Source organism: Carcharhinus amblyrhynchos, chromosome 25 (assembly GCF_965287045.1).
Source record: "Carcharhinus amblyrhynchos chromosome 25, sCarAmb.v2.hapA, whole genome shotgun sequence".
In the NCBI taxonomy this organism is placed as follows: Eukaryota; Metazoa; Chordata; class Chondrichthyes; order Carcharhiniformes; family Carcharhinidae; genus Carcharhinus; species Carcharhinus amblyrhynchos.
In genome coordinates, this window is record NC_137348.1 from 228,043 (window position 1) to 250,731 (window position 22,689).

A 22,689-nucleotide genomic window follows, 5' to 3' on the forward strand; every position below is an offset into this window, starting at 1 on the left:
TCACGTGGTCACAATTGTAATACAGTCAATACAGACCAACAATGAGGCAAATATTCAGATGACACCTTTAGTGGTTAGAGATAAATATTGACCAGGATACTCAGAGAGCTGGAAGGGACTAAATGAGAAATGGAAGCATGCAAAGTGAGTACTTTCAAAAATGAATGATATAAGTAATTAAAAAGAGGCCTGTGGAGGAAGGGTGTTGGACAGCTTGATATTCAAATGGCTTCCTTGACCATTCTGTGATTCATCTGCCTAAGATTTTGTACGTCAGGCTGGAAGTGTCCCATTTAAAGTAAAACTAGCTGCTCCTGCCTGAATGATAAGCTGTCTCAGAAATGCATCTGCCTGGCCCTTTGATGGGCTGAAGGGCCTTTACTCTGTGACACAGCAAAGAGTATTCCAACTGTGACATCATTCTGCTAATGTCTCATTAAGGCACAGAAAAGTCTTACCACTGCTAAATCATTACAGATAAGTTAAGAGTTTAATTTTTAGTAAGGTAGATTTGCAGATTCAAAGATTCTTGCAAATTTTAGGCTTTCGCTCAGAGAAAGATGGCGAGAATCTTTGTTTCACTCCCTTTTTTTGAATAAATTAACTTCTGGATTTTGTATTGAATTACATCACATCACCACATGCTAAACTGGCCAGGGCCAATTTAAAATAAGGCAAAAGGTCATTGGTTGTAATCACAGCTGACTTGACTGCTCTCACTTTACCCCCTTTTGTCTTCATAGATTCACTCTTGCCTTTTAAGCCTACTAAATTTGATTTCATTAGTCAAAACTAACCCATTCCTGATCATCCCCTCTGGATATTTGTAAATCTCAGGCATTGGCTTACATACATCTCCCCAGTCCACATCTGGAAGCTGCACCAGATTATCCGCCTTATTTACATATTGTCTTTTTGCAGTTGATAATTTTGACAATTGTCACATGTCTCCCTGGTTGGTGACTTGATAATATTCATCTAATTTCTCTGGGATTAATCCAGGCTTTCGTAGTGGACTCCATCTTTGTTACAAACTTTTATGCAGCATGCATGCAACTAACATTGTTTGTGTATTTTTGGCAGAAACGTCTCCCTGGTGTCAAAGTGAAGTACGTCTTCTTGGTGTGGTTAGGAATCCTGGTGGGCAGCTGGGTGCTTTACATGCACTACTCATCCTACTCGGAATTGTGCCGAGGTCACATCTGTCAAATGATAATTGTAAGTACTAAGAGTTTGGTTATTTTGCCTTTTCTAATTAGTACAAAGTCTGAGACCAGAGGAGACCCAGGAATTAGCACAGTGCTCATTCTTGAGTCATTAAACCTATCATTTAATTTAGAAAAAATCATTATGGGAGTGAAATTTCAGAAACAAGAATAGCCAGGATTTTTGATTTTGATTGCTTTCCAAAGACAGAATTCCTGATTTTGATTGCTTTCCAATATCAGTGCCTCAATCTGCTTCCAGACTGCAGAATAACTATTCCCCACGATGAATAAAAGGGAATCAGGTAAAAGACATTCGTGAATCCCTTAATTTTACCAAACATATTGCAGAGCTGTGCATCCATCTCAGACCCCCAATTTGATAAAGGAATTTTATCTTACTGGTAAATCTTCTCCCGTAGACTGCAGGAAGACAAGGCAGGAGAAAATGGATCAACTTTTGAAACAGAAAGAGTTTCAAACCCCAAATTCTGAAGTTGGGAAAGGATTGGTTCATTCTTGTCAAAAATCTGGATTTATCTTAATCGAGGCGACAATTATAACCTGCAGAGACTATTTTTCTTCCAGTGTGATCGCTACAAAAAAGGGATTATTTCTGGCTCTGCCTGCAAGGACCTGTGTGAGGAAAACACACTGCTCTTCCAACAATGTCTGTCGTCAGACCCAGTCCATCAGGTACGCAATTTATTGGTGCAACTAGATAAATGTGAGCAAAATATTTCCTATACAGCAGTTTACAGTTGTTAAGGTCCAGTGACAGTGAAGCAGATGTTTAAGTACAGACAAAATAATTGCAGTGCAATGTAGGTACACCCACTGTGCTGTTGGAGGGAGTTCCAGGATTTTGATCCAATGACAGTGAAGGAACAGCCATATATGTCCAAGTCAGGATGGTAAGTGACTTGGAGGTGAACTTGTAGATGGTGATGTTCCCAGATATTTGCTGTTTTTGTCCTTCTAGATGGTAGCCATTATAGAACATAGAACATTACAGCGCAGAACAGGCCCTTCGGCCCACGATGTTGCGCCGACCAATTAAAAAGCAATGACCCTCTAACCTAAACCAAACCCTTTCCATCCATAAACCTATCCACGGATCTCTTAAACGCCCCCAAACTAGGCGCATTTACAACTGCAGCAGGCAGGGCATTCCAATCCCTCACCACCCTCTGGGTAAAGAACCTACCCCTGACATCCGTCCTATAACTACCACCCCTTAATTTAAAGCTATGCCCCCTCGTGCTAGCTTTCTCCATCCGAGGAAAAAGGCAATCACTGTCCACCCTATCTAAACCTCTAATCATCTTACATGTTTCAATAAGGTTCCCTCTTAGCCGCCTTCTTTCTAACGAAAACAACCTCAAATCCCTCAGTCTCTCCTCATAAGACCTCCCCTCCATACCAGGCAACATCCTGGTAAACCTCCTCTGCACCCTCTCCAAAGCCTCCACATCCTTCCTATAATGTGGGGACCAGAACTGCACACAATACTCCAAGTGCGGCCGCACCAGAGTTTTGTATAGTTGCAACATGACGCTGCGGCTCTTAAATTCAATCCCCCTACCAATAAACGCCAAGACACCGTATGCCTTCCTAACAACCTTATCAACTTGATTCCCAACTTTCAGGGATCTATGTACACATACACCTAGATCCCTCTGTTCATCCACACTATTCAGAGTCCTACCGTTAGCCCTATACTCAACACATCTGTTAGTCCTGCCAAAGTGAATTACCTCACACTTTTCCACATTAAACTCCATCCGCCACCTCTCGGCCCAGCTCTGCAACTTGTCCAAGTCTCTCTGTAAACTATGACACCCCTCCTCACTATCTACCACACCTCCGACTTTGGTGTCATCAGCAAATTTACTAATCCACCCAACTATACCCTCATCCAGATCATTTATAAAAATTACAAGCAGCAGTGGCCCCAAAACAGATCCCTGAGGCACACCACTTGTAACCAAACTCCATGACGAATACTTACCATCAACCACCACCCTCTGTCTCCTATCTGCCAGCCAATTCCTGATCCAATTAACTAAATCATCCTCAATCCCATACATCTGCATTTTCTGCAGAAGCCTTCCATGGTGAACCTTATCAAACGCCTTACTAAAGTCCATATATACCGCGTCAACTGCCTTACCCGCATCCACCTCTTTGGTCACTTTCTCAAAAAACTCAATAAGGTTAGTAAGGCACGACCTACCCTCCACAAAACCATGCTGACTATCTCCAATCAATTCATTACTCTCTAAATAACTATAAATCCTACCCCTAATAATTTTTTCTAAAACCTTACCCACAACAGAAGTAAGGCTCACCGGTCTATAATTCCCGGGGAAGTCTCTGTTCCCCTTCTTAAACAATGGGACAACATTCGCTATCCTCCAATCTTCTGGCACTATACCTGAGACCAACGACGACCTGAAGATCAGAGCCAGAGGCTCTGCAATTGCCTCTCTTGCCTCCCAGAGAATCCTAGGGTAAATCCCGTCCGGCCCAGGGGACTTATCTATTTTCAAACCCTCAAGAATATCTAGCACATCCTCCTTATCAACTGCAATACTATCCAGTTTACAACCCTGCAACCCAGTGTTCTCCACAGCTACATTTATGTCCCCCTGCGTGAATACCGAAGAGAAATATTGGTTCAATGCCTCTCCAATCTCTTCCGGTTCCACACATAACTTCCCACTGTTGTCTCTAACTGGCCCTAATCTTGCCCTAACCAATCTTCTGTTCTTAACATATCTATAGAACGCCTTAGGATTCTCCTTAATCCTATCAGCCAAAGTCTTCTCATGTCCTCTTTTAGCCCTTCTTAACTCACTCTTTAACTCCCTCCTAGCCAATCTAAAGCTTCCCAGTGCACTACCTGAGCCCTCAAGTCTCATCCTGACATAAGCCTCCTTTTTCCTTTTAACCAGCAAATCAACTTTTTTAGTGCACCACGGTTCCCTAGCTCGACCATTTCCTCCTTGCCTGACAGGGACATACATATCAAGGACTCGCAGTAGCTGCTCCTTGAAAAAACTCCACATTTCGGACGTTCCCAGACCCTGTAGTCTCCTAGTCCAACCTATGCTTCCTAATTCTCTCCTAATAGCCTCATAATTACCCTTCCCCCAGCTAAAACTACTGACCCGAGGTTCATGCCTATCCCTTTCCATCACTAAGGTGAACGTAACCGAATTGTGGTCACTATCACCGAAATGCACACCAACTTCCAAGTCTAGCACCTGGTCTGGCTCATTACCCAGCACCAAATCCAATATAGCCTCACCTCTAGTTGGCCTATCTACATACTGAGTCAAAAAACCTTTCCTGCACGCTTTGTACAAAAACTGACCCCTCTAATGAGCTAGAGCTATAGCAATTCCAATCAATATTAGTAAAGTTAAAATCCCCCATAACAATTACCCTATTACTTTCACTCCTAACCGGGATCGTCTCCGCAATCCTTTCCTCAACCTCTCTAGAACTTTTAGGAGGTGTATAAAAGACTCCCAACAGGGTGATCTCTCCTCTCCTATTTCTAATCTCAGCCCATACTACCTCAACAGACAAGTCCTCATCAAACTTCCTCTCTGACACCGTGATACAATCCTTGACTAATAATGCTACCCCTCCCCCCCTTCTACCTCCTTCTCTACTCCGACTGAAGCATTTGAACCCCGGAACCTGCAACAACCATTCCTGCCCCTGCTCTATCCATGTCTCTGAAATGGCCACAACATCAAAGTCCCAGGTACTGATCCACGCTGCAAGTTCATCCACTTTATTGCGAATACTCCTCGCATTAAAGTATACGCATTTCAAACCCTGCTCCGCTTCACCCCCACAATGCCGTGCATTGCAGTCCCCATCTATGCCCCCCTCACTTTCATCCCTGCTACTCAGGATCCCACCCCCCCTCTGAATCAGTTTAAACCCCCCTGCATAGCCTTTGCAAATTTTCCCCCCAAGATATTGGTTCCCCTCTGATTCAGGTGTAGACCATCACTCCTGTAGAGGTCCCACCTACCCCAGAATGAGCCCCAGTTGCTCAAGAACCTGAACCCCTCCCTCCTGCACCATCCCCTCAGCCACGAGTTCAAACTTTCCCTCTCTCTGTTCTTCTCTAAACTATCCCGTGGCACAGGCAAGAGTCCCGAGATAACCACTCTGTCTGACTTGGCCTTAAGTTTCCACCCCAACTCCATAAATTTCTGCTTAATATCCCCTTCCGTTAACCTCCCTATGTCATGCGTCCCCACATGAACTATGACTTGGGGCTGATTTTCCTCTCCCTTAAGACTCCTGAACACCCTCTCTGAAACATCCCGGACCCCAGCCCCTGGGAGGCAACACACCAGCCCTGAGTCCCTACCATTACTTCCGACTCTCCTATCCGTCCCCCTAACTGTGGAGTCCCCAATCACTAGGCCCAATCTTTTACATCCCCTAACCACCTGAGCCTTCACAACAGGCTCACCCCCAGAGACCTGCTCCCTTTGGCTATCTCCAGTTGATTCCTCGTCAACTGTAGCCTCCAGGACAGAAAACCTATTTTGGAGGGGATCATGGATTTGGAAGGTGCTGTCTAAGGAGCCTTAGTGAGTTGTTGCGGTGAATCGTGTGGATGGTACACAGTGCTGCCACTCAGTGGTGGAGGGAATGAATGTTGAACCCAATTGCTTTGTCCTGGATGGTGTTGAGCTTCTTGAGTGCTGTTATGAGCAGCACTGATTCAGGCAAGTGGAGAATATTCCATCACTTCTGGTAGCCAAAGTATTTATCTGGTTAGTCCGGCTCAGTTTCTGATCAAAGGTAACCCCAGGATGTTGACAGTGGGGATTCTACAATGATATTGCTGTTGACTGTCAAGGTGAAATGGCTACATCTTCTTTTGTTGGAGATGGTCAGTGCCTGGTACTTGTGTGTGGCATAAATGTTACTTGCCACTTGTCAGCCCAAGCCTGAATTTTGTGTTCAGATCTTATTGCATTTGAACATGGACTGCTTCAGTGTCTGAAGAGTAGTAGTACTGAACAAATAGTACTGAACATTGTGCAGTCATCAGCAAACATCCCCACTTCTGAGCTTCTGATGGGAGGAAGGTCATTGATAAAGCAGCTAATTTGGTTGGGCCTAGGACACTACCATGAGGAACTCTTGTAGTGATGTCCTGGGATTAGGATGATTGACCTCCAATCACCACAGCCATCTTCCTTTGTGCTAGGTATGACTCCAAGCAGCAAAGGGATTTCCTCCTGATACCCATTGACTCCAGTTTTGCTTGGGCTCCTTAATGCCACAGTCAGTCAAATGCTGCCTTGGTGTTAAGGGCTGTCACTCTCGCCTCATCCGTTCAGCTCTTTTATCAAAGTTTGGACTAAGGTTGTAATGAGGTCAGGAGCTGAGTCCTGGAGGAACCCAAAATGAGCATCAGTGAGTGGGTTTTTGCTGAGTAAGTGCTGCTTGATAGCACTGTTGATGACCCCTTCCGTCAGTTTATTGATGATCGAGTGTAGACTGGATGGTAATTGTCCGGGTTGGATTTGTCCTGCTTTTTGTGGATAGGACAGACCTGGACAATTTTCCATATTGTTGGGTAGATGTCAGTGCTGTAACTGTACTGGAAGAGCCTGGCTAGGGGAGCAGCAGGTTTGGAGTACAGTTCAGGGGAAGACAGGGTTTAGTGAGAGAGAAGAACTGAAGGAAACCGGTATTAATAGATAAATTGTGTTGGAGAAATTGATGGGATTGAAGGCCGATAAATCTCCAGGGTCTGATAATCTAAATCCTAGAGTACTTAAGGAAGTGGCCTAGAAATATTGGATGCAATGGTGATCATCTTCCAAGATTCTATAGACTCTGGAACAGTTCATTAGATCATAGAATCCCTACAGTGCAGGAGGCCATTGTGCCCATCAAGCCTGCACCAACAACAATCCCACCAAGCCCTACCCCCGTAACCTCACGTATTTACCCTGCTAACCCCCTGACATTTACTGCAGAGCGGAGAATAGACAATGTAACTGCACTTTTTAAAAGTGAGATAAAGAGAAATCAGGGAATTATAGACCAGCCTGACGTCGATAATGGGGAAATTTCTAGAATCCATTTGCAAAGATTGTATAACATAGCACTTGGACAGCAGTGGCAGGGTTAGAAAGTCAACATGGATTTATGAAAGGGAAATTATGCTTGACAAATCTACTGGAATTCTTCAAGGATATAACTATTAGAGTTGAGGGGAAACAGTGATGTGGTTTATTTGGACTTTCAGAAGGTTTTCGACAAAGTCCCACCTAAGAGATTAGCATGTAAAATTAAAGTGCATGGGATTGGGGGAAGTGTATTGAGATGGATAGAAAATTGGTTGGCAGAGAGGAAACAGAGAGTAGGAATAAGTGGTTCATTTTCCAAGTGGCATGCAGTGAATAGTGGGGTACTGCAGGGATCAATGCTAGAACCCCAGCTATTCACAATATATATTAATGATTTAGATGCGGTAACTCAAATGTATTATCTCCAAATTTGTAAATGATACAGAATTGGATGGGAGGGTGAGCTGTGAGGAGGATGCAGAGATGTTTCAGCATGATTTGGACAGGCTGAGTGTGTGGGTATCTGCATGTCAGATGCAGTATAAGGTGGATAAATGTGAGGTTATCTGTTGTTGTTCGTCCATTGTCATAGATGAGGACCTCAACACCATTAGTCATTTTGAGGCTGGTTACGGTGTGTCCGAAGATGACTGATCAGGCCAATTTGGGCACAGAATGTCCTGGCACATATTGGACAGACTTGTGTAGACAGTGTAGTTGCTGCGCTGGTGGCTCTGGGCTTGCACAGCTCGTGTTTAAGTTGTGCTTCAGCAATACACCTTGGTTCATGAGCTTGACAGCCTTTGTGGATGAGGCAGCGCCAGGTAGGGCGGTTTTGTGTCAGTGTTTCCCAGGCGGACGTGTCAATGTCAAGCGACTTCAGGGAGGCTTCGAGTGTGTCTTTGAAACGTTTCTTTGCCCTCCGTGCGAGCGTCTTCCAGCAGAGAGTTCCCCAAAAAGGAGCTGCTTGGGTATGCGCTCGTCTGACATACGGATGACATGACCTGCCCACCGGATCTGCGCTCTCATCAGCATGTGTGGACTGATGGTAGGCTTGCTCTAGAGAGAACTTCAGTGTCTGGTACTTTGTCTTGCCATCGGATGCATAATATTCTGCGAAGACAAGTCATGTGGAAATGTTTGAGCTGTCTTGCATGCCTTCGATACACAGTCCACGTTTCACAGGCATACAGGAGGGTAGTGAGTACCGCGGCGCTGTAGACCTTCAGTTTTGTTGCTGGGCTGATTCCTCAACATTCCCATATAGTGGAGCGCAGTCTACCAAAAGCAGAACTTCCCTTTGCTATTCTGCTGTTAACTTCTGTATGAATAGTCACTGCTTGGGAGAGGGTGCTGCCAAGATAAGTGAACTGGTCCACTGCCTGTAGTTTCTGCCCTTTGATTGTGATTACGGCTTCTGTGTACGGTGCATGAGGAGCAGGCTGGTGCATGACTTTGGTCTTTTTAATGTTGATGGTGAGTCCAAAGTTGTCACAAGCCGTGGAAAATTTGTCCATACTGACTTGCATCTCTGGCTCTGAGCCAGCATACAGGGCGCAGTCATCGGCAAAGAGGAAATCTCTCAGAACAGTCTCTTTCACTTCGGTAATAGCTTGAAGTCTCCTCAGGTTGAAGAGTTTTCCATCCACTCTGTACTTGAGGCTGATTCCAGCAACACTGTCCTGGAAGGCATCATTCAACATGGCAGTAAACATCATGCTGAAGTGTGGGTGCGAACACACAGCCCTGTTTGTCGCCATTGGTGACTAGGAATGCCTCAGAGGATTCTCCGCCATCCAGTACTCTGGCCATCATGCCACCATGGAACTGGCATACCATCTGAATGAATTTGGGTGGGCAGCCGAACTTTGACATGATCCTCCACAGGCCTTGCCGGCTGACAGTGTCGAAGGCTTTCCCTAGGTCAACAAAGGTTATGTAGAGTTCGCGATTCTGCTCCTGACACTTCGTCTGAAGTTGGCGCACAGCAAAAGTCATATCAATAGTCCCATGACCCTTGCAGAAGCCACACTTTGACTCTGGAAGCAGGCCCAGCTCCAGATGAACGGCCAGACGATTTAGCAGGACTCTTGCGAGGGTTTTTCCTGTGATGGAGAGCAGCAAAATTCCTCGGTGGTAGTTGCATACTTGCTGATTGCCCTTCCTCTTGTAGAGGTGTACAATGGAAGCATCTTTCAGTTCCTGAGAAATGGATCTTTGCTTCCAAAAGGACTGGAACAACTCGGTGAGGTTATCTACGTTGGTAGCAAAAACAGGAAGACAGATTATCTAAATGGGTATAAATTAGGAGAGGCGAATGTGCAACAAGAGTTAGGTGTCCTCGTACACTAGTCACTGAAGGTAAGCATGCAGGTGCAGAAAGCTGTAAAGGAGGCAAATGTCATGTTGGCCTTTATAGTGAGAGCAGTGAGTATAGGAGTAGGGATGTTTTCCTGCCATTGTATAGTGCATTAGTGAGGCCTGGTATATTATGTGCAGTTTTGGACTCATTACTTGAGGAAGGATGTTCTTGCTCTGGAGGGAGTGCAGAGAAGTTACACCAGACTGATTTCTGGGGTGGTAGGACTGACGTATGAGGAGAGATTGAATTGGTTAGGATTGTATTTGCTGGAGTTCAGAAGAGGGGGAGATCACATACAAATCTGTAAATTTCTAACAGGATTTGATAGGGTAGATGCAGGAAGGATGTTCCCGTTGGTGGGGGATTCCAGACCAGTAATCATGGTCTAAGGACATAGAACATTACAGCGCAGTACAGGCCCTTCGGCCTTCGATGTTGTCCCGACCTGTGAAACCAATCTAACGCCCATCTAACCTTCACTATTCCAATATCATCCATGTGTTTATCCAATGACCATTTAAATGCCCTTAATGTTGGTGAGTCCACTACTGTTACAGGCAGGGCATTCTACGCCCTTAAATGGGATAAACCTGTTAGGACAGAGATGATTTGATTTGATTTGATTTATCATTGTTAAATATATTTAGTATTGTTACAATGGGGAAGGTTTAATAGCCTCTTTGAGAACTAACACTCAACCACTCAATAAGAAGTACCTCCCTTCATAAACTGTTAGAGTGTGTGAGAAATAGTACAATCTATTTTTCAGAAACTTTTACTGGTTAAATCAAAATAACAATCTGAGACTCTATAAAATCAACAAGTAATACCTTATTTATCTAACTAACAGTGAACATATTAACTAAACTATTAACAAACCAGTAAGCACTATTCTAATGGAATGCTATTTAGATAAGTATAATTCCCATTTATTATCAAAAAAATAGAATTTCTAGTTCCTCTCAAAATTTCAGTCAAGGTTGTTGTCTTCCAAAATCTTCTGACTTCTTTGCTGACTTTCTTCTGTCTTCACTATCTTCTGTTGGTACCTTTGCGATTGAGATTAGGCTTTCTTTTAAGACATAAATGTGGCTGTTATGCTGGCAGACAGTTGCTGGCTTTTTTTCTACCTCTCTCCCTGAGAGCTGAACTAAGCAGTTACTCTGCAGGTGTTGTCTTGCAGCTCTCTGGAGCTGGGAGCTAGTTTTATTCCCCTGATGACATACCAATAGGATTAGTTCACAGGTTATCAGAACACCAAATTCAAATCTGATAGGTGGCTGCTATTCAAATGCCAATGTCAAATTGATAAGTTAAAATTCAAAAATGTGTTCTGTTGTCTTGGCAGTAATCACAGCCCAACCTCACAAGACAATGTTTCATTCTGTGCTCTCTGAGTACCAGACGCCTGCATCTCTTTTAACTCTCTAAGAATCACAGAAAAACCCTTTTAAACGAACCAGGCAATGCTGTCTATTCTTAGCATTTTTACAAGTTTTAAAAATAATTTTACAAATACTAACATCACAACAGCATAGCGTGAAAAGTATCGTTTCTTGCATGTTATACAGACAAAACATGCCATTCATAGAGAAGGAAACGAGAGAGTGCAAAATGTAGCGTTACAGTCATAGCTACGATGTAGAGAAAGATCAACTTAATATGAGGTAGGTCCAGTTCAAAAGTCTGGTGGCAGCAGGGAAGAAGCTGTTCCTGAGTCAGTTGGTATGTGGCCTCAGACTTTTTTTGTTTTCCCAAAAGAAGAAGGTGGAAGAGAGAACATTCAGGGTAGGTGAGGTCCTTGACTATACTGGCTGTTTTCCCGAGGCAGCGAGAAGTGTAGACAGAGTCAGTGGATGGGAGGCTGGTTTGAGTGATGGATTGGGCTTCGTTCACAATTCTTTGTAGTTTCTTGCGGTCTTGGGCAGAGCAGGAGCCCATACCAAGCTGTGATAAAACCAGAAAGAATGCTTTCTATGGGGCATCTGTAGAAGTTGTTGAGAGTCATAGCTGACATGCCAAATTTCCTCAGTCTTCTGAGAAAGTAGAGGCATTGGTGGGGCTTTCTTAACTATAGCATCCGCGGGGGTGGGGGGGGGGCACCAGGACAGGCTGTTAATGATCTGGACACCTTGAAACTTGAAGCTCTCGCCAATTTCCATTTCCTTCCCATTGATGTAGACAGGGGCTTGTCCTCCTTTATGCTTCCTGAAGTCGATGACTCTCCTTCATTTTGTTGAGATTGAGGGAGAGATTATTGTTGCTGCCCCAGTTCACCAGATTCTCGATCTCATTCCTGGACTCTGTCTCGTCATTGTTTGAGATCCGACCCACTACGGTGGTGTCATCAGCAAACTTGAAAATCGAATTGGAGGGGAATTTGGCCGCACAGTTAGAGGTTTATAAGGAGTATAGTAGGGGGCTGAGAACACAGCCTTGTGGGACACCGGTGTGTGAGGGGAATTTGGCTGCACAGTTAGAGGTTTATAAGGAGTATAAGACTAAGAACACAGCCTTGAGGGGCACCAGTTTTGAGGATGATTGTGGAGGAAAATGTCTTCAGCCAGAGAATGGTGAGCCTGTGGAATTTGCTACCACGGAAAGCAGCTGAGACCAAAACATTGTATTTGTTAAAGAATGAGTTAGATATAGTTCTGGAAACGAAAGGAATCAAACGAATTGGGGCAAAGGTGGAGTTGGATGATCAGCCACAATCATAATGAATGGTGAAGCAAGCTCAAAGGGCTGACTGGCCTATTCCTTCTCCTGGTCTCTACATTTTAATGATGTCTTGAGAAATACAAGATCATATAAGAATACAGCTGCCATGTTGCAGATCATTAACCTTCCAATGTTATTTATTGTTTCATTATACAATTACTGGTTTACATGTTTCAGAAAATATTTTGGATACAGCATATAAGTAATTTGAAACTTGATGTGTGAGGACAGTTGAGTTTGGATCTATGGATCATGGCTAGAGATTGAGTGCTGTGACTGGTCAATAACTCATTATCATTAGAATCATACAGAGCAGAGGAGACCCTTCAGCCCCGAGTCTGAACCAACACATTAGAAATACTTGAACTCTTACCTAATCTCATCTGCCAGCACTTGGTCTATATTCTGTTCGTGGATGGAAGAAAGTGATCTTTTCACCATCCTGTAATTCCTCTGATCACAGAAACTGGCACTGAGAAATCAAAAGTAATCCAATATGGATATTATCAGGCTCTCATACAGTGCAAGATTTTGTGGTAAGAAGCTTGTCAAAGATGGGAGCTCAGAGAAAGGCTGATATAGGTCATTGTACACAAGAATGTTGGATGCATTGGCCATGCTAAATTCTTCCTCAGTGTACTCGAACAGGCGCCAAAGTGTGTTGACTAGGGGATTTTCACAGTAACTTCATTGCAGTGTTAATGTAAGCCTAATTGTGTCACTAATAAATGGACATTAACGTTAAAATGTTAAATTGTTGCCATTGTTTCACCTCAACAGGTTTATGGAGGAGTTTGGAGGGGTAAGGAAATCATCATCAAGTGTGGGATAGGAGAAGCTTTCAGAACAGATCTGAATCTGGATTCTTTACCTCAGAAGGATCTGATGTTGTTTGACAAACCAACTAGGGGGACCTCAATGGATGAATTCAAGCAAATGCTGCTGACATTCCTGAAGGTTTGTTTAAGGGAATTTCTCCACATTCCAATCAGACACATCAGATACATATCCATTAGACATCCACATATTTATCAGATACATCACACAATCAGAGATACGCAGTAATATGGTTTGCATTTTAAGATTATCAAGCAAATAGAAACATAGTTTTTAATAATACTAAGAATAATAATTCTAAGAAACCCTATTACCTCGCCCGTTCCAGAATCTGGCTGGGCGAGGATCCTGGAACAGAAATCTCCGTTGGCCTCGGCTGGGATTTTACGATCTCACCTAAGCAAGGCTGTAAAATCCTGCCCATAGAAACTGGAAGCAGGAGTAGGTCATTAAGCCCCTTGAGCCTGCTCCGCCATTCATTCTGATCATGTCTGATCATCAAATTCAATATCCTGATCTCCCCTTCCCCCCATATCCCTTGATCCCTTTAGCCCCAAGAGCGATATCTAATTTCTTCTTGAAATCACACAATGCTTTGGCCTCAACTACATTCTGTGGTAGTGAACTCCAATCAATACATTACGTGAATTCTGTAGAAACAGGATGAACAGGTAGAAAATGAAATAAATAAGAGACTATTTGCAGGTGGATCAATTTCCAATACACTAGGTCCTCTTAAAGTCTGCAACTTGTTTCCGACATTTCCAAGTTTTGTGCTATCTGCAAACTTTGAAACTCTGCCCTGTACACCCAAGTCCAGCTCATTACAATCTATCAGAAAGAGCATTGATCCTAATGCCAGTCCTTGGGAAACACTTCTGCATTTCTCCTTTCAGACTGAAAAATTACCATCCACCACACCACTTCGCTCTGCTTTCTGTTCCTTAGTCAGTTTTGACACTTCTGCATATACTGGATACTCAATCCTGTGGTTTTCAATTTTGCCAACAAGTCTAATATGTGGTACTTTGTCAAGTAACCTTTGAAAGTTCACATATGCAATAATAACCTTCTCTGCTACTTCAACAACTAATTAAATTTATTGAAGTACATAGAATCCCTACAATGCAGAAGGAGGCTATTCAGCTATCAAATCTGCACCAACTCTCTGAAAGGGCATCTTATCCAGACCTACCTCCCTCTCTATCACCGTAACCCCATACCTTTACCCTGCCAATTTACCTAATCTGTTTATCTTCGGACTGTGGGAGGAAACCAGAGCACCATAGAACATAGAACATTACAGCGCAGAACAGGCCCTTCGGCCCACGATGTTGCGATGACCAGTTAAAAAACAATGACCCTCTAACCTAAACCAATCCCTTTCCATCCATAAACCTATCCACGGATCTCTTAAACACCCCCAAACTAGGTGCATTTACAACTGCAGCAGGCAGGGCATTCCAATCCCTCACCACCCTCTGGGTAAAGAACCTACCCCTGACATCCGTCCTATAACTACCACCCCTTAATTTAAAGCTATGCCCCCTCGTGCTAGCTTTCTCCATCCGAGGAAAAAGGCTATCACTGTCCACCCTATCCAAACCTCTAATCATCTTATATGTTTCAATAAGATCCCCTCTTAGCTGCCTTCTTTCTAGCGAAAACAACCCCAAATCCCTCAGTCTCTCCTCATAGGACCTCCCCTCCATACCAGGCAACATCCTGGTAAACCTCCTCTGCACCCTCTCCAAAGCCTCCACATCCTTCCTATAATGTGGGGACCAGAACTACACACAATACTCCAAGTGCGGCCGCACCAGAGTTGTGTACAGTTGCAACATGACGCTGCGACTCCTAAATTCAATCCCCCTACCAATAAACGCCAAGACACCGTATGCCTTCTTAACAACCTTATCAACTTGATTCCCAACTTTCAGGGATCTATGTACACATACACCTAGATCCCTCTGCTCCTCCACACTATTCAAAGTCCTCCCGTTAGCCCTATACTCAACACATCTGTTATTCCTACCAAAGTGAATCACCTCACACTTCTCCGCATTAAACTCCATCCGCCACCTCTCAGCCCAGCTCTGCAACCTGTCTAAGTCTCCCTGCAAACTATGACACCCCTCTTCACTATCTACCACACCTCCGACTTTGGTGTCATCAGCAAATTTACTAATCCACCCAACTATACCCTCATCCAGATCATTAATAAAAATTACAAACAGCAGTGGCCCCAAAACAGATCCCTGAGGCACACGACTCGTAACCGAACTCCATGACGAATATTTACCATCAACCACCACCCTCTGTCTCCTATCTGCTAGCCAATTCCTGATCCAATTTCTTAGACTACCCTCAATCCCATACATCTGCATTTTCTGCAGAAGCCTACCATGGTGAACCTTATCAAACGCCTTACTAAAATCCATATATACCACGTCAACTGCCTTACCCCCATCCACCTCTTTGGTTACTTTCTCAAAAAACTCAATAAGGTTAGTAAGGCACGACCTACCCGCTACAAAACCATGCTGACTATCTCCAATCAATTCATTACTCTCCGAATAACTATAAATCCTATCCCTAATAATTTTTTCTAAAACCTTGCCCACAACAGAAATAAGACTCACCGGTCTATAATTCCCGGGGAAGTCTCTGTTCCCCTTCTTAAACAATGGGACAACATTCGCTATCCTCCAATCTTCCGGTACTATACCTGAGACCAACGATGACCTGAAGATCAGAGCCAGAGGCTCTGCAATCACCTCTCTTGCCTACCAGGAGGAAACCCACGCAGACTCAGGGAGAATGTGCAAACCGACAGTCACCCAAGGTTGGAACTGAACCCAATTCCCTGGCACTGTAAGGCAGCAGTGCCAACCTGTCTTAAACAGGTCCCCCTTGATCCAGAACTGTTTCAATGCCCCAGAAACCTGAAACTCTGCCCCTGTACCATTTCATCAGCCACACAGTAAGATGTTATATTTTAATATTCTGATGTTTGCTTGGAAAAACGTGTATTTTCCTAGATGCAGAAATGCTGAGTACAGGACTTCAGCTTTCTTCTCCCTGTGTCATCGGTTGCCATGTGCCCCACAGACAGTGACCCAAGCCCTAAGTCCCTGGTGCTGTGTGGCAGCAGTGTGAACCACTGTACCATCATGCCACCCACCACTCTGGCACCAGGCAGATAACACACCAAGTGGGATTCACTGTACTCTTGTCTTTAGCACTCACTATCAAATGCCCCACAGTCGCTACAGTCACCATTCTACAAGTTGCATTCCTCCGAGGAGACTCAGAGCATTCCTGTTCTACTTATCTATTCCTACCTTGATCAATGGCTACCCACTTATTCTCCACCTGAACTCTCTGAGGAGACATAAGAACATAAGAAATAGGAGCAGGAGTAGGCCATCTAGCCCCTCGAGCCTGCCCCACCATTCAATAAGATCATGGCTAATCTGAAGTGGATCAGTTCCACTTTCCCGCTTTCTCCCCATAACCCTTAATTCCCTTGTCTGTCAAAAACCTATCTACCCGTGACTTAAATATATTTAGCGAGGTAGCCTCCACCACTTCAACGGGCAGAGAATTCCAGAGATTCACCACCCTTTGAGTGAAGAAGTTCCTCCTCAACTCTGATCTAAACTGCGCCTCCCCGCCCCCACTTATCTTGAGGCTGTGCCCTCTAGTCCTGCTGTCCTTTCTAAGCCGGAAGAATCTCTCTACCTCTACCCTATCCATCCCTTCATTATCTTATACGTCTCTATAAGATCCCCCCTCATCCTTCTAAACTCCAACGAGTACAGACCTAGTCTATTTAGTCTCTCTTCATAGTCCAACCCCCTCGTCTCCAATATCAGCCTAGTGAACCTCCTCTGCACTCCCTCCAAGGCCAATATATCTTTGCGCAAGTGCGGCGGCCAAAACTGCACACAGTACTCCAGCTGCGGCCTCACCAGTGCCCTGTACAGTTGCAGCAAGACCTCTCCCTGCTTTTATATTCTATCCCCCTCACTATAAAGGCCAACAGTCCATTCGCCTTCTTGACCACCTGCTGCACCTGTAGACTGGGTTTTTATGACTCGTGCACAAGGACCCCCAGGTCCCTCTGCACTGTAGCATGCTGCAGCTTTTTGCCTTTTAAATAATAATCCCTCCTACTATTATTATTTCTGCCACCTCCTGAAAAGTGTTCTGAAGGAAATTCGTAGCCTGTCTTATAGCCTGCACTGACTCATTCACTCATCAAGATCAGAAACTCTTGGGTTTGAGTTTGAGAAGCTGGAGGTGTGTGTTATTCAGAACACAGGACGCATCCTAGAGTCCTCACACAGCACAAAAAATGCAGGAAATGGGTTTTAGCTGTCCCATCATTTTATTTAAAAGTATACTTACTTTTGTAATATGTTTGTAGTTTAGTATCCACTTTTATTTTTTATTTATACCAGATTTTTGCAGAAAGGAATTTTATCCTTTTAATTTTACTGTGCTTTACTTTTAATTTTATCCCTTTTTATCTGATTAGGATTAGCGGAAGATGGGTGTCATGGTGGCACAGTGGTTAGCACTGCTGCCTCACAGCGCCAGAGACCCAGGTTCAATTCCAGCCTTGAGTCACTGTCTATGTGGAGTTTGCACATTCTCCCCGTGTCTGCATGGGTTTTCTCCAGGTGCTCTGGATTCCTCCCACAGTCCAAAAGACGTGCTGGATATCTGCATTGGCCATGCTAAATTCTCCCTCGGTGTACTCGAACAGGTGCTGGAGTGTGGCAACTAGAGGAATTTCACAGTAATTTCATTGCAGTGTTAATGTAAGCTTACTTGGGACAATAATAAATAAATTCAATTTAAAAATTTAAGTTACTTTGATTTTTTATATATTTATTGATGTCACTTACTTAAATTAATTTGCATCTCCTTTCCCTCTGTATCCATTTCCCAACACTGTCAATTCTCTATGCTCACTGAGTAGATTAACCCAGCCATGTGTGTTAACTCACTAACTTTTGAAAAGAATCAACGTTCGCCACAGTAACTAATACCTTGTCAGACAACCACTTGCAGCCATTTAACTGTTAACTGGCTTGAAGTGTGTAAGCATTATTATCACTCACAACTCATTCACTTTTTACAGTCTAATCTTGGAGATCAGCAGTCACTTGGGAACCTTGTCAACAGAATAATCAGCATGGCAGATATCAACCAGGACAACAAAGTCTCCTTAGCTGAAGCAAAATCTATCTGGGCCTTACTTCAACTCAATGAGTTTTTATTGATTGTCTCTCTGCATGAAAAGGAACACACAGCGCAGTTGCTAGGATACTGTGGAGACCTGTACATCACCGAGAAGACCCCACACCACTCACTTTACAGCATCAAGGTACCACGTTTCCTTGAAGCAGTTTTGCCTTCAATAGTGCACAAGAGCCTGAACCAATGGTTTTCTCCTGCGTGGCCACAGAGAGCAGAAATCACCATTGGCCTCTTGGAGTTCGTGGAGGAGATTTTTCATGGCACTTATGGCAGCTTTTACATCTGCGACACAGACCCAGGCAACATTGGTTACAATGAGAAATATGATTTTAAAATGGTTAACTTAAGGAAGGTGGTGACAGAAATGACTCTTAAAGGATTCTATAAAGGACGCCATTGTGAACACAACACAGACTGCACATATGGGAAAGACTGCACAGCAACCTGTGACAAACTAGTGAAGCAATGCAATACTGAACTGATACAACCAAATCTGGCCAAGGTTTGTGGCCTGTTACAGGAGTATCTGCTGTATGGAGCACCCAGTGATTTCAGAGATGAATTACAGAAGCAGCTACAGACCTGTATGACACTGAATGGATTAGCGAGCCAGATGGAGGTACATCATTCACTTCTATTAAACAACATCAAAACACTACTTTGGAAAAAGATTTCAAATTCCAAATATTCATAAAGGGCCAGAGATTCTCTAAGCATCATTGTGTTGTATCTGGAGATTTTTCTCAAATGTAATTTATGAATTAGTAACTACTGTGTCAACAACCTCAAGTAAAGTCTGAAACAAATAATGTGGTACAAGATAATTGAAAATAAACTGTAGATGCCATGTTAAACCATATGCCTAATATAGTACAAAGGATGCAGACATTATTAAAGGTGAAATATAGCAACCATACAACAAGGAACATCCTTCTTCATTCACCTGTCAGGTATTGTTGGACATTACAGAATAATCCCTCTTGTGACTTACTCTGTTCGTCACAACCATTGAGTAGATTCTCATCCAGAGATGCAGTGTCTCTCTAACCCTCCAGAAAATCCCTACCCTACAGCAAAGCTCTGAGATGATGAACCTTTATAAAACATTGGTCTAGCTTCAAACAAAATATTATGCTGAATTTAACACATCCATCAATTAGAAGGTGCGGGGGGTACGTGAACTCTAATAGTTACTGTGCTCACTGCCTTCACACCCACCTCCCCCCACCCCTGATTCTGCTTCTTCTACATCCAGGGGCAGGGGAGCTGTCAGTCTGCTAACCCTTAGAGCCAACAGGGACTTTTAAGTGGACAATTAATGGCTTCAAGGTGGTAGCAAATTCCACAGGCTGACTGATCACTCTCTGGGTGAAGAAAGTTTTTTTCATCTCTGTCCTAAAAGGTTTATCCGTATCCTCAGACTGTGACCCTTGGTTCTGGACTCCCCCCACCTTGGGAGCATCCTTCCTGTCTAGTCCTGTTAGAATTTTATAAGTTTCTATGAGATCCCACCACCCCCCACCCCTCCATTCTTCTGAACTCCAGCAAATGTGTAGTGGTCCATTTTGGCAGGACCAACGGGATGCAGGAGTACAATATCAAGGGTAGGAGTCTTAGCTGTGTTGAAGAGCAGAAGGATCTTGGGGTCCGGGTCCACAGGACTCTTAAATCGGCCTCGCAGGTGGAGGATGTGGTTAAGAAGGCGTATGGTGTACTAGCCTTCATTAATCGAGGGATTGAGTTTAGGAGTCGGGAGGTAATGCTGCAACTTTATAAGACCCTTGTCAGACCCCACTTGGAGTACTGTGCGCAGTTCTGGTCGCCTCACTACAGGAAGGATGTGGAAGAACCCCCTAATAGCTATTGAAGCTATTGAAAGGGTGCAGAGGAGATTTACAAGGATGTTGCCTGGATTGGGAGGCATGCCTTATGAAGATAGGTTGAGGGAGCTCAGTCTCTTCTCCCTGGAGAGACAAAGGATGAGAGGCGACCTGATAAGAGGTTTATAAAATGTTGAGAGGAATAGATAGGGTGGATTCTCGGAGGCTATTTCCCAGGGCTGAAACGGTCTGTCCGAGAGGACACAGGTTTAAGGTGCTGGGAAGCAAGTACAGAGGAGATGTCAGGGGTAAGATTTCACTCAGAGGGTGGTGAGTGAGTGGAATCGGCTGCCGTCGGTGGTGGTAGAGGCGAACTTGCTGGGGTCTTTTAAAAGACTTCTGGATGAGTACATGGGATTTAATGGGATTGGGAGTTACAGATAGTTCTAAGGCCTGATAGGTATGGATATGATCGGCGCAACTTGTGGGCCGAAGGGCCTGTTTATGCTGTCGTGTTCTATGTTCTATGTTAAATATAATCTTAACTGACTGGTAAACCTTCACTGCAATTCCTCTAAAGCAAGAAGACTTGGCAAATTACAGATGGTTGATTAAGGTGGTAGTGGCAGAGCACTTTTGTGATAATGATCATAGCATGGTACAATTTAAGTTTGTTACGGACAAGGAAATAGAAAAGAACAATACAGCACAGGAACAGGCCTTTCAGCCCTCCAAGCCTGCGCCGCTCATGTGTTCCTAACTAGACCATCCGTTTGTATCCCTCTATTCCCAGTCAGTTCATTTGGCTATCTAGATAAGTCTTACATGATCCCAGCATGTCCGCCTCAACCACCTTGCTTGGCAGTGCATTCCAGGCCCCCACCACCCTCTGTGTAAAATACGTCCCCTGCATATCTGTATTGAACCTCGCTCCACCGCCCCCCCCTACCTACCTTGAACTTGTAGCACCTTGTGTTTGTCATTTCTGACCTGGGAAAAAGCTTCCAACCTATCTATGCCCTTCATAATTTTATAAACTTCTATTAGGTTGCCCCTCAACCTCTGTCTTTCTAGGGAGAACAACCCTAGTTTACTCAATCTCACCTCATAACTAAGACCCTCCATACGAGGTAACATTCTGGTAAGCCTTTTCTGTACTCTCTCCAAAGCCTCCACGTTCTTCTGGTAGTGTGGTGTCCAGTACTGGACGCAATATTCCAAATGTGGGCTAACCATCGTTCTATATATCATACGCCAACTTTTATACTCTATGCCCCGTCCAATAAAGGCAATCATGCCATATGCCTTCTTCACCACCCTCTCCACCTGTGCTGCCACCTTCAAGGATCTGTGGACTTGCACACCCAGGTCCCTCTGTGTGTCTATACTCTTGATGGTTCTGCCATTTATTGTATAGCTTCCCCCTACATTAGATCTACTGAAATGCATCACTTCGCATTTATCTGGATTAAATTCCATCTGCCATTTCTCCGCCCAATTTTCCAGCCTATCTATATCCTGCTGTATTCTCTGACAATGTTCATCACTATCCGCAACTCCAGCAATCTTTGTGTCGTCCACAAACTTACTGATCACACCAGCTACATTTTCCTACAAATCATTTATATATGTCACAAATAGCAGAGGTCCCAGTACAGAGCCCTGCGGAATGCCACTAGTCACAGATCTCCAACAAGAAAAAGACCCCTCCACTGCTACCTTCTGTCTTCTTTGGCCAAGCCAGTTATGTATCAGTCTGCCAAGTTCACCTTTTATCCAGTGAGATTTAACCTTTTCCACCAGCCTGCCATGAGGGACCTTGTCAAACGCTTGGATAAAATCCATATAGACGACATTCACGGCCCTTCCCTCGTCAATCATTTTTGTCACCTCCTCAAAATGTGAGGCATGACCTCTCTCATACAAAACTGTCTATCGCTAATGAGATTATTCTGTTCTAAACGCGTATAGATCCTATTTCTAAGAATCTTCTCCAACAATTTCCCTACCACAGATGTCAAGCTCACCGGCCTATAATTACCTGGGTTATCCTTGTTACCCTTCTTAAATAACGGGACCACATTTGCTATCCTCCAATCCTCTAGGATCCCACCTGTGTCCAGTGAAGAGACAAAGATTTCTGTTAGAGGCCCAGCAATTTCATCTCTTGTCTCTCTCAGTAATCTAGGGCAGATGCTATCTGGCCGTGGGGTTTTGTCTACCTTAATGCTTCCTAAAACACCTAATGCTTCCTCCCTTGTAATTGTGATCTGTTCTAACGGGTCTACACATCTCTCTGAGACACTCCCAATCAACGCGTCCCTCTCCTTTGTGAATACTGAGACAAAGTA

At 44.0% G+C, this 22,689-nt stretch overlaps 1 protein-coding gene across 2 annotated transcripts in view; it reads left to right on the plus strand.

Moving 5' to 3' along the window:
• dipk1b (divergent protein kinase domain 1B) overlaps positions 1-19,421 on the plus strand; it is a 61,736-nt gene extending 42,315 nt beyond the window's left edge. For both annotated transcript variants that reach the window (XM_080212017.1, XM_080212016.1), the window contains exons 2-5: positions 1,084-1,218; positions 1,794-1,901; positions 13,191-13,367; positions 18,400-19,421. In XM_080212017.1, coding sequence (XP_080068143.1) covers positions 1,162-1,218; positions 1,794-1,901; positions 13,191-13,367; positions 18,400-19,212 — 1,155 coding nt within the window. In that variant the 5' untranslated portion in view covers positions 1,084-1,161 and the 3' untranslated portion in view covers positions 19,213-19,421. The remainder of the gene's footprint in view (positions 1-1,083; positions 1,219-1,793; positions 1,902-13,190; positions 13,368-18,399) is intronic.
• Positions 19,422-22,689: the final 3,268 nt, after the last annotated feature.